General features: G+C 46.9%; 3 protein-coding genes across 4 annotated transcripts; 1 reads left to right on the top strand and 2 right to left on the bottom strand.

Annotated features, from left to right (window-relative positions):
* Nucleotides 1-527: 527 nt before the first annotated feature.
* Nucleotides 528-1,643, bottom strand: LOC135596374 (uncharacterized). Its single transcript, XM_065088433.1, has one exon. It carries the CDS (start codon nt 1,641-1,643, stop codon nt 528-530), a length of 1,116 nt encoding a protein of 371 aa, XP_064944505.1.
* Nucleotides 1,644-3,197: 1,554 nt separating this feature from the next.
* On the top strand, nt 3,198-6,226 carry LOC103970255 (flavanone 3-dioxygenase 2). Its single transcript, XM_009383958.3, has 4 exons — nt 3,198-3,458; nt 3,538-3,785; nt 4,670-4,994; nt 5,611-6,226. Exons 1-4 carry the CDS (start codon nt 3,261-3,263, stop codon nt 5,899-5,901), a joined length of 1,062 nt encoding a protein of 353 aa, XP_009382233.1. The 5' UTR covers nt 3,198-3,260; the 3' UTR covers nt 5,902-6,226.
* Nucleotides 6,227-6,911: 685 nt separating this feature from the next.
* LOC135585442 (transcription factor bHLH57-like) lies at nt 6,912-9,194 on the bottom strand. 2 transcript variants are annotated; one of them, XM_065089012.1, is made up of 4 exons: nt 8,711-9,194; nt 7,957-8,565; nt 7,436-7,870; nt 6,912-7,336 (listed from the first exon to the last, which is right to left on the bottom strand). In XM_065089012.1, the coding sequence occupies exons 2-4, from the start codon at nt 8,533-8,535 to the stop codon at nt 7,253-7,255; spliced, it is 1,098 nt and encodes a 365-aa protein (XP_064945084.1). In that variant the 5' UTR covers nt 8,536-8,565; nt 8,711-9,194; the 3' UTR covers nt 6,912-7,252. The 2 variants fall into 2 exon arrangements, with proteins under 2 accessions (XP_064945084.1, XP_064945083.1); XM_065089011.1 differs by having other exon boundaries at nt 8,818-9,194.
* Nucleotides 9,195-12,434: the final 3,240 nt, after the last annotated feature.

The following is a 12,434-nucleotide window of genomic DNA, read 5'->3' as shown; positions in this document are numbered from 1 at the left end:
GATATTTGGACACCAAGCAAGTTTACTGATGCGAACCAATGAGCTAGCATGACATTTTCTTTGTCCAATCTCAACATGAAGTAGCCTGTAGATCCATCATTCGGCTAAAAAGTGAGTAGTTGCAGAAAGCAATGGAAATCAGGTTATGGTTAATTAGTTTGATGGCAGCAGCTTTTGTGTGGTGATTCTTTCTTCTGTGAACCTCTGAATTTTACACAGCTCATCAAATTTCAGTTCCTGTTCTGAAATTTCCATTTACTTGGGTTCTCTAGCCGTAGTTCATCTTACATATGTGTGTACATTGTTATCTCTTCTTTCTTCTCTCTTATTCTAGAGTGACATTTTGCACTGTTAACCCATAAAATCACACTGCTAGTTTCTTGATCCGCGTGTTAGCTATTCTTGACAATGTTATCGGAAAATCAAAGATGATGATGAAGAAGAAAAGACTGTGGGTGGCGATTATGGAATCGAATGAATGGAATGCGAGCTGAGCTAAGAGACTCCTACAATAAATCAGACTCATGTCACCAAGATGGCGCATCTTCGTTCTCCAGACGTGGGGTGGTCCGAACCATCGCCGCTGTAGGTGCCCTGACATGACCCACCATGGAGATCTGCAGTGCCTCCTCCTCGTACGCTCTTCTCTCCATCTCCGCAGTCCGCAACCTCTTCCACTTCGCCGTCACCATGGCCACCACGATTAGTCCTAAGAGCACTGCGCTGAAGGCACCCGCCGCAACGCTGACCACGACTACCTTCCATCCGCTCAGCTTCATCTCCTCTCCACCACCGGCATTGTCAATGGTCTCGACTACCAGGGCAAAGTGGCCCTGACTTCGCGCACTACATGCATTGCTGCGGGTCACGTTCGATAGGCTCAGTTTGCCGTCCAACTCGAACAGCGCGCAGAGCACTCGCCGTCCCTTGGTGCTCTGCTCCAATCCCGAAAAATCTACTGTGATGGGTCTCTTCGTCACCAAGATCTCCAGCTCAGGTGGAATCGAAGAATTGCGAATGCTCGCTGCTCTGTAGAATAGAAGGCCCAGCACCGGAGAGACCAGTTGAAACCTCGATATGTTCCTGTAGCTGCCGTACACGGAAGAGAGGTTGCCCAGGTTCTGAATCACCAGGATGAGCCTCTTAGAGTGGGGATGAACGACGACGCCTGGCGCGACATGGAACTCATTGACCGAGGCGCCGTGACGCCTCAAGCTACTAGTCCGATACCGCACAGTCTCCACGGTCGCCCCGGAGACGCTGGGAGGGAGTGAGACATTGTAGACGACGGCCGTCTTGTGGTGGTCGGTGAGATAGGATCGGAAGGCTGAGTCTCTCACTATCCGGTCGATGAGGGCAGGGTCCTGGAGTTGGTGCGAAGGAGACGAGAGACTGATGACGAGAAGGAAGAGGAGGTGAGGCTTCAAGCGAAGACCCATCAATAGGTTGCTAGGAAAAGCACTGCTCCTCTCCACCGCAATAGCATTGAGAATCGTCTCTCTTTCTGGCTGTTGCCTTTTTACCTTCAGTTCTCGTCTCTTTTCCTTTCGTTTGTCGATAAAGACCGACAAGGCGCAGACCAAGGACGGAATGGAGATCTCCAAATGGAAGATCGAGGGTTCTGCTTCCAGTTGCAGTTGCATGAAGGGTTCGCTGCAAATGTGTTGGATCGTCGACTTGGGTACTATTTGAGGATGAAGTGACTTGGATGGTTACGGCGGCTACGTAGTTGGGATGGGCTACCTTTTGGGGGTCGGGGGGTGGTGGGTTTGATGTGTGGGGTTTGGGGAAGAATGATGAGGGTAGATGGGTAGTCAGCATTGCTCTTTTGGAAAGGAGAAGAGTCTGGATCTGGGGACGACGTGCTTTAGGCTTTGCGTGAGGAATAGATTAATCTAAGAGAGGGGCTAAAAAGTGCTTTCGCCATGGATTGGTTCCCACATCATGCACTGCTTTCGCTGAAGGGACGGACTGGCTGGCGGTGCTTATGCTAATGGAATGATGGTGGCGGAGGCATGCCTGCTACTGCTAGTATCCTCGAGTGCTTTCTTTTTGTTGGGTTGACTGGGGGTCATAATAAGACCATTCGCATGTCTCGTGGCCCTGTCGGTTTTACCTGCTTGAGCTTTCAGTTTAAATGGTCTTTATGCTCCTCCTATCTACCATAATGCCTGTCTGTCCATACGTCTTTCAACATAAAATGGTTTCAAGCATGACTAATGCTCCTTAGAAATATGTTCCTCCTGGAAGATGTTGCTACGTTAGTTATACTGCTTTTTGAAGTAGCTTCGTACGCTCAGCCACATGCACAGCACACATGTAGTTAAACTTAATGCAGCACTTTAGGTTAGCTTACTAGATTTAATCGAAGGTGCCTGACACAAAAGTGTTTGTGTGTCTGATACATGTGGCGGGCGTGTTGGACGCTAGTAATGACTGTAAACAAAGGACAAGCATGATCCCAACAACGAGAGCTTGCCATGAACATAGTACTGTAAAGGATGGAGGAGGGTGAGGTTGACCCTTCCAGGTGGGCTCGAGTATGTGGTTGTCTTGCCTACGAAAGCCCAATTCAGACTGTTAACCAAAGTCCAGCCTATTGTTTGTTTCCTATGATCCACACAAATGCCCTTGTCATTTAAGCCTATTGTTGAATCGACTTGAGAGTCGATGCCGTAGCTCCGACGCGTTCACAGCCCGAAACCATTATAGCGATGAAGCCTTCAAATTTCGATCGAGCTAACAGGCTGTGGCTCTTTTATTTCCATTGTTATACGATTGATTGAGATGGCCTGCAAATGAGTCTTCCACATGAGAAGAATAATTTAATGCAATAGAATAATGCAACGAGTAGCTGTTGGTCTTCCACATGCGTGCGTGCGTGCCTCTTCTGGTTGTAAGATTGACTTGACTTGGATCGAACTGAACACAGCAAGTGAGCTTTCTATCAACTCCGGAGCGAGCCCATACCCAACCTCACGAGTGAACCCCTTGATTCGGCACTACAGGTTGCACCCTTAAAGCAGCCGACGAAACTTTGTGCTGTTCCATAACCCTCGACGTGGATGACGCCGAGCACACGTGTCCGCACATGCGCGTAGCCGAGGTGGCGTTGTGACATCACGGTCACAACGGTCGATTACATCACCCGCGTGAAGCTTCTTCACTGCGTCAACATATTCTCGCGAACGAGGAGGTCCGCCTTCTCCCTTTATTTGTGCAGCGTCTCGAAGCTCCCTTTCGATACCTCTGTCTATCTCATGGCGGATCAGCTCCTCTCCACCGTAACTTACCACGAGACCCTTCCGGAGAACTACGTAAGGCCAGAGTCTCAAAGACCTCGTCTCACACAGGTCATCAGCGACGCAAACATCCCCATCATCGATCTCGGTTCACCGGATAAGTCCCGAATCATCTCCCAGATAGGGAAAGCCTGCCAATCCTATGGCTTCTTCCAGGTCGTTGAATTCCGACGACCCAGCTTCTTCCTTTCCTCCTCAACTGTTTGTTAGTATTTCCCGGGTTATTCGTTTGTAGGTTGTGAACCATGGAATCGATACTGAATTGATGGTGAAGATGATGGCTATTAGTCTGGAATTCTTCCGTCTACCTCCCGAGGAGAAGGCGAAGCTCTACTCCGATGACCCGGCCAAGAAAATGAGGCTCTCCACGAGCTTTAATGTCAGAAAGGAGGCGGTACACAACTGGAGGGACTACCTCCGGCTTCACTGCTATCCTCTGGAGGAGTACGTTCCCGGCTGGCCTTCTAATCCCTCTTCATTCAAGTAAGTTATCCGTGCTTCTCCTCCTCTTCTTCTCTTTAGTCGGACAGTAATAGCATAAGAATAGTCAAATAATTTGAGTATGTACTGAAAAAAAAGGTGATAATAAGAATAATAATAATAAATAAAGCATTGATGTAAAGACTGGAATACCGATCGAATCTCTATGTAGCGATTGGACAGGTGCATATTACCAGTGTGCTTGATTCGATAGCCTCGCATCTTGATGCTGGTTAAGAATCTGATGCTGCCAGAGCATGATGCATGTATAGGAGAAACACACCAGTTCCCTTAAGTCGTCACTAGAATTTGGTTCTTTGATGAGAGTAGCAGTGTGCATGAAGCCATTAGCTGCTGATGATGATGGATTATGGTTGATCACTTGGAATTAATACTTCATGTCTCTGGATCTTATGATTGGTCATTGTCGTAGAAGACAAACATGGCTGGAAAATATAATCTGCTGAGGTAAGAACATTCTAGAGGGGGAATCTTCAACGTGTGAGGCAGTACCAAGTCTTCCTTGTGGGATATTTTTCGATTTTTTTTATAGCACTGACAGGAACATGGTTATCTATGCGGAGATTTCATGAAAGTTTGTGGAACAACAAGATCCGGGTCAGTACGACCCTCTGGTCAGAAAATAGGTGCACTCATAAAAGCACCATTTCCCGAGTCATACAAGACATCCCACTTAGAGCAGTGCATTTAAATATGGGGAAACAGAGGACTCAAATCCTGCATGTGCAGGCACATGTTCACGGTCACAGAACGTATGCATCTGCAAATGGGTCTGCAATAAAAGTTCTTTAACCGGATGGTCCCGTTTCTTGATGATTAAGTTTGAAGAGATTGCTGCGTTGTTCTTTCTGTTGTGTGTGTTCCAGGGAAGTGGTGAGCACCTACTGTAAGGAAGTTCGTCGACTGGGATTTCGGCTCCTTGGAGCATTATCATTGAGCTTAGGTTTGGAGGAGGAGTACATCGAACGGGTGCTGGGACAGCAGGAGCAGCATATGGCCATCAACTACTACCCAAGGTGCCCGGAACCGGAGCTCACATATGGCCTGCCCGCACACACTGATCCAAATGCCCTCACCATTCTTCTCCAGCAGCCCAACGTGGCTGGCTTGCAGGTTCTCAAGGACGGCAAATGGATCGCAGTGGAACCCAGACCGAATGCGTTTGTGATCAACATCGGTGACCAACTACAGGTGATTGCTAATCACACACTCGTTCTATCTCGTTAGGAGATCCTGATACCTAAAAACAAAGGAAAAGCACCTTATTTTTTTATGGTGTTAAGGACCATGGTTTGTAGTTTAGAGTTGCCCTTTGAACGCCATGGTCAGACGCACTGGCCCATTTCCTCGTTTTGCTGAGCTTGCCTGCCATGCCCTGCACATGACAGCGTGCAGCTGAGCTTTGGCAATTATCCCATTCCTGCCCATGTCTAAGTAGCAATAATGTTTTTCCAGCAACCAGACCGCTTGATCCCAGTCTCTGTCTTCGTTTTCTACTCACAGACATATGCAACTCTTCCAGAGGCATTCACAATGTTTGCCGATAGCATTGTGGGCTTAGGCGATCTTGCACTTTATATATTAAATATGTAAATCGGTTCTTGTGCTCTACTTTCAGATTTCCATTTGTTTATGTTCAATTACTACTTTTCTTTTCCTCCAATATCGTCCTCCTAGTTTGTGCATCAGAGAAGCACTAAATCTATGATGCTGCTCCCATCTCACATATGATATCAGCCTATCGGCTTAAAGTAAAAGTGTGATGAAGCTTTGGAAAAGCTGCAGACGATTAAATATTTTCACGCAGGCATTAAGCAACGCCAGATTCAAGAGCGTTTGGCACCGAGCTGTCGTCAACTCGGACACCGAAAGGATGTCTGTGGCGTCCTTCCTCTGTCCATGTAACACCGCGATCATTAGCCCTCCGGAGAAGCTCCTTGCCGAGGGATCACCAGCGGTCTACAGGAGCTACACATACGACGAGTACTACAACAAGTTTTGGAGCAGAAACCTGGATGACGAACATTGCTTGGAGCTTTTCAAAGGGGAGAAGAGCCAATCAGGTGGACTGAGCGGCCCCTGCAAAAGCTCGACATGATGTGACATCACACGGACAGTGCTTCTTCGTGATGCTGGTTGATTCCGTTCATCATGTGGAGCACAAATTATTTGCGGAGACTCTCGTGTTGTCCACGATCGACAGTGAGAAGAGTTTGGTGGTCTGCCCTCTTATTGATTTATTTATTCCTGCTTTGCCATGTTACCTTTCGCTACCAAAGCACTCGACTTGTCTGCACCATGGAGTTCGGAGCTGGCCCGCCGTCTCCATTTCTTAAAATTGGCTCTGTAATCCAGTAACTGCTTGTATCATTGTTTTGTTCTCTCTTCGACTAGTTCAACTTTTCCGTCGAATTTTGCTGTTCTGATTTCTGAGAAATAGATTTCACGACAACTTTGCCATTCCGCGAGTACCTTCCAGCCCCCCAAAAAATCAGAATTTTATGGAGTAAGAGGTGTATACATGGTCTGGATTTGGAGGCCATGTTCTCATCGTGATTTCGATGTAGCGCTTTTATATTTGTGACCCCAAGGTCATCTGAGATGAAGACTAGAATAACTTCAGCAGAGGGTGAACGACAACGTTGTTTATGACACATGATATAGGATGTAAATATAAATTATATATCGGAGCAGCGACGAACCAGAGACCACGGTTCATGTCACATCCACTTGACCCAGGTTTTGGAATGGAGCCTATAAGCAAGGGAACTTAGACAGTGCCCAGCCCAAACACGGCCTCTTCCCCTGATCGATTATGCTAACGCAGGATGAGACGGGCTGGGTTTGAGAAGGACACGGGACTCCATCGGGCTCATCCATCCCATTTTTCTCTCTCCCCCTGGTTTTGGCACGGCAAAGTTGGACTTTGGAACTGTTGACAAGTCGAACTACTAGCGAATCTACTTTATGCACTACCGAACAAAAGTGGACTACTGAAGCTTTTCGCTAATATGCTTCCCGAACCAGCCGAATGCTACAATGGAACATCGAGTAACATGGAATTAGCTTTACGGCCGTAGCCAACGCACCAACACGGGTCTCAAGAAGTACTCATCGAAACTTCCCAATGCCTTCAAACTCATGCAGAATACACACTGTTAATAACGGGATAAAGTATCCTGCATCATCAGTAATCATGTTCAGCCCAATTGTCAGCATCCTTTCCCAAAGAGAGATTGAAAACGAAGAGAGATAAAGCTGCAAAACCGCAACCCAAAGAGTCCAAGCTCCCATCACTGCATGTATCAGAAGGAAAGCTGCCGCTGCAGAAGTAGGAGACGTGTTACGCTGCCCTCCCCACCTTTAAGACGAGCATCTCCTCTTCCCTTGTCCTGTCTCTCTCGTCTCTCTCGTCTCTCGTACGTCCTGACGCGTTCATCATCGCGTCATCAGCAGGCGTTGATGTAGCTGAAGATCTGGTGCACCGCCGTCGCAACCTCATCCGCTGACCCCAACTTGCACTCCTCCTCCATCTGCGCATCGAGAAAAGTTACAGGCATCAGCTCGTTTCAACCGAGCATGTGATTCCCTAGTACAAGTACGGAATGAAACAGGAGCAGCTATCGGCCAACCTTCAGGTTAAGGGAGTAAAGTATGGAGGATGGTTCGAGGCAGATGATGTTGAGATGGAGGACTGAGAGACGGAGTTCCTCCATGGCCGCAATGGCTCGCACCAGCTGCCCTCGCCGTCGCCGCCCGGCGACCTTCAAGTTCACATGGCCTTGCACCAACGTCGCTTCCACGTCCATCCCCGTTGCATTCTCCTGCTGCGCTTCGTCTCCTTTACCGTCGCCCCGTCGCCGCTTCCACTGCGAGTAGCCCGTGTATTGTGGCGAGATGAAGAACCCGTCGTGCAGAGTGGAAGCATGGCATTGTTCGTCGTCGTTCGACCTCGACCGGACAGCGGCCGACGCCCGCAACCGCTTCTCGTATTGGTGGGAGAGGAGGTGGTGCTCGAGCTCCTTAACGAACTCGATGGCACCACCGACGATGGACGCCTGGTCTCCCTGTGGCCAACAGCACAGCGTTATCACGTCAAGGACTTGCGGACGAGAGGTATGTGTGAGACATGGAATGAGAACTATAAGCGTACGCGTTGGACGTAGGAAGATGGCATCAGGGAGCGGAGAGTAGCGAGGTGATCGTTCATGAGCCGCCGGCGGTTGCGCTCCACCGCAATGTGCGTCATTCTTTGGCTCTCCGCCTCCTCCGGGCTCTTGGACGTCGAAGCCTGCCGCGGCCGCTTCCTCTTCCTCCGCTCGTTCGGCCAGGCTGCAGCCGCAGATCTCGTGGGCCCCGTCGTGGTTACCGCCACAGGATGCTTATGGTGAACTGTGCCTCTCGTCTCCGACTCGGATGTGTGGGTGATGCAGCTCTCCAGCTGCTCCACCGCACGGGCCTTGTCCCTCTCCGGTGTCCGCAGTTGCTCGAGGCAGTTTTGTCTCTGTAACCGGAGCAGGAGCTCGATGTTGGATTCTTGTGCGCAAGAAGTGAATAAACTTTGGTGTTGATATTGTTGCAGTTGGAGCTCGACTTTCTCTTCCTCCGTCTCGTCCTCTGCTTGCATGGCTCCCTGGAGTAGTTGAAGGAAAGGCATTTGGCGAGAGAACAGGCTCTCATATCTCATTTCAGGATGCTCGGAAAACCTGGCGCTCGCTGCTCCTGGTTCCATGCACACCGAGTTCAACTCTTCCCTGACCAACTGCTTCAGAAAATGATATATGAAAGGATAGACATAGGCAACAAACAACAAGTGAAATTTTTAGCTTAGCCATAGATGGTGTCTTCAGCAGTCATTGCTCGCACCCTATGAAATGGGATGTCCAGAAGTGGTAGTCAATACTCACCTTCTTTCCATTCACAAAAGAGTCTTCTTCAAGCAGATGGGACCAAGATATGCGGAGACAGGGAAATAATAAAGGAATGAATAGGTTGGGATACTTGAGGGTCTTACAAGGGAATCATTAATGGGTCCTCCGAGCTGCTCCATGGAAGCAGCAGCAAATGCAACAGCAACTGATGAGAATTTGAACACTTCCGGCAGAAGAACAACGTCTGACGGTTCCCCTCAGTCGTCTCCAGTCACCTCACCTCTTCACAACCGAAACACAGTCCAGTCTTCCCGTTAAATGCTGCCTCTCACCACCCGCCCGGAGCAATAAATGCCTGGAGAGCAAGTATCATCACTTATTACGAACTCTGCTCCTTCCCCTCCTTCCTCGGATGTGCGGACTTGGGGCTACAAAATAAATGCTGATTCGAAAGCAGTAGAGAAGTCAGGGAGGTGGCGATACGGAGGATAAAAAGGCTCTGTGGTGTAGGGAGAGAAGCTGCAATGTGAACACAACTGTTAAGTAAGCAACCAAACAACCATGGGACGGTGAAAACAGAGCGAAGGAGCTTGTAGTCAAAAACTGAGGGGCGCCTGTAACTTCACGAGCTAGCTAGAGAAGAGAACAAGAGGAGGATAAGGAGAGATGCGGGGGGACTACAGGTCTGGGGATCCAGCGGTTGTTCCTATGGACTACGTTACAAGCTCCCCATCCATTATTGTTCGGGTGCAGACTTGTCCCGCAGCGGCGACAACCCACAGTCCTGGGGTCCTCTCCCTCTCTCTTCTCGGTCTTTTGCCTTCTCTTTCCCCCATCTCCTTGACCTGCTGCCGGATTCACTTACGGGCAAGAAAAGTGTCCGACGATGCAAAGACTTTTGGCGTGCAGTCGTGAATAAACAAACCATAAGGAAAACAGTGATTAGTTCCCATATAATAATCACTTGATGACATTAAATTACTTGCACATTGAAGGATTACGTCTGTCGAATCTGATGCCTGTCTCGGTCAGACTACACTCGAGCCCAAAATTATAATTGTTTTCTGGATTAGGTGATGACTCGTCTACTAATCAAACAATGTGACAGTATCACACGAGTCATGGAAAAGAATGGAAGAGCCAAATCCCTCTCACCTACCACTGTACCACAGCCTAATCATATTAGGCGAGCGGGCTTGTGCATTTCTCGAACATATAGCTGGACAAGAACGGTAGGTCTCATGTGTATATGCTGAGACGCCATTAAATGTCCAAAGTTCGCGTATGATTTCTACTGCGCAGCAAATTATCTCGTGCAGTACTTCTCTCCATTTTTAGCTTCGCATAAAGAGGCAAACGTGACCGGTTGGAACAGGGATGTGATTCGTGCAAACTTACCCTGTTTGGATATGGTAATTTGCAGAGATCCTGTTACAGTCCAAGCAGTGTAAGTAATCCCTCATGTAAAAGTGGCATTTTCATCACCCACATTCAAGTAACTTGGTTCGATCTTCCATGTTTACAGCGAAGTAGTTCGATCTTCCATGTTGTTTGTTTGCTCATGTTATAAAGATCTGCCTTGTTAAATTAGTATGGTTAACTCATTTACATGCAGAAACTTGGTACAACTATCATACGTCAAATGAGACATTCTCTTTCGTTCCTGTCTATCCATTATGTTTTTAGTTTTTAGTTTTTTTCGCATGCATATGAATATTTTTAATAGCAGATGTTCATGGTGTTAAGAGAAGATGGATATGGATCAACAGTTACTCTCGCATTACTAGGAATTAAAGTGTAAGACTAAACATAATAATATTAACGTAAAATGTCCCAGATTAGAATAATCTACATGTAAGTGCAATTAATACGCAATTCTTCTTTCAAGTGCAACTAATGGAGCTTGCGGCAATTATACGAGCGAGTTTTCATGTGTTTGATTCCATGAACTCCGAAATCTTTGTTGAAATAACTCACTTAAGAGTAGCATCAACATGAAATCATCTACAAGTGAACACGATGGAACAGGAATTTGTCGAAGGACGACGCGATTTGTTCTTTGGCTTACGACCTCTACGCGTATGTGTCCTACAGTGCATAGGATTCCCATCTCCACATGAGATGTACGCGTCCCCCACCCTTTTCACAATAATTGGCGACAAACAAGAAGCCACCTCCACGATCCAGTTAGAAGAGAGCAAAAATCCAAACGTTAGAAGGGGGGTCTTATGAAGTGATTGTGGATTTAGATGAGGTTGTTGTTCTTTACCGCCATCCGAAGCAGTCAAATTTATATTGTATTATTCATTTGAAATATATGGATCATTACGATGTAAAATACACGATCCGGTGGAGTCGCTGATAACTATGCATGTGACGGTACCGCAGCTGAAACCGATCCTGGAGAGGTGACAGCCTCTCACGGGAAGACGAAAGGCAGAAGCGCAAGTGTAGCGTCTTGTCTGTACTGGGAATACAGAAGCTGGCTTCCTCTCCATCTCCTTTCACCTGCAAAGAGTAACCATTCCAATCTCATCTACAAGCTCTCCTCGTTTCCTCTCCGCCTCCTTTTGTCTTCTTGCCTCTATCCAAGTAGAGCATGTTACTGGGATGTATGATGCCGTTTTCTGTCAAACCTAATTAAGCTGTGGTTATTATTATTGTTACTCACCTGTTAACTCCAGAATGAACAGTGTGATGGTATATCATGTCGGTTCATTTGGACCCCAGCAGAATTTGGAATCACTGCACCCAACCTGATTCTTGGGTTACCAAAAGCTAAGGACTAGCCATTTCCTCGGGAAAATGCAACATCAAGTTGGTACTCTGTTGTCTCCTTGCTCGACTTTCCCATGTTCACCACTATTGCTGTTGATTTTGATTCCTTCTCAGTCACTCAGGTCCTGCTCTCTCGTGGGAGGTCTAGTTTGACCTGTAAGGTGATGTCGGGGTGGCAAGATCACGGTGCATTGGCAAGCTGATGCTCGAACAGTTTGCATGTCTTGGATATTTGTCTCGTTAGATGAGCACGATCGATGATGGGAGGCAGATGAAAACAGCGAGGAACTCCAATTATTTGTCGTTGCAATAGTCGAAACTCCAATCTGATTTTTTGAGAAGCAATGTTGGAGTGGCACCAAACTACACTATCAGCAACAGTGATGATCAAGGAGTAATTTGACCTGCCTGCTGGCTGCAAATAATATGTCAGTGTTCAGTGGGTGAAAAGCCTCCTTCCATTTCTGTCTGCAGATTCCGTTGGCTTCGAAGTGCACATGTCCTTTGAGAGCCCCGCCTCTGCTGCGGTGTCGAAGGACTCCCATGCCCTGTCTCCATTGTACGCCCTGGATCGAGGACTTGTGTCCGAATTCAAAGGACTACTATAACATTTCAATTTAATCTCACATTGAATCTGATTAATATTTCAGTTGACTAATAAAAGATGGATGAATGCATTATTATTAATCCTGTTAAGAAGTTAAAAGTATTTTTCAGAAGATCATAAATTAATATTTTATCTTTTAAGTAAGATTAGATAGAGTTATAGGGATAAAAAAAAATTTAGTCTAAAAAGTTAAAATATATTTTGGTAGATTTTAAATTGATGTCTTATATTTTAAATAAGATTAGATAGAGTTTTAGGGATAAGAAACTCTTAGTTTAAAATATATTTGATAAGATTTCAAATAAAATTAGATAAAGTTATAGAGATCAAGAACTCTTTGAATTTTACGTCAATTTATAGGTGATGTCTACGCGT

The sequence above is a fragment of the Musa acuminata genome, chromosome BXJ1-11, assembly GCF_036884655.1.
Source record: "Musa acuminata AAA Group cultivar baxijiao chromosome BXJ1-11, Cavendish_Baxijiao_AAA, whole genome shotgun sequence".
NCBI classification, from domain to species: domain Eukaryota; kingdom Viridiplantae; phylum Streptophyta; class Magnoliopsida; order Zingiberales; family Musaceae; genus Musa; species Musa acuminata.
This window is presented reverse-complemented; position numbering and strand designations above follow the sequence as displayed.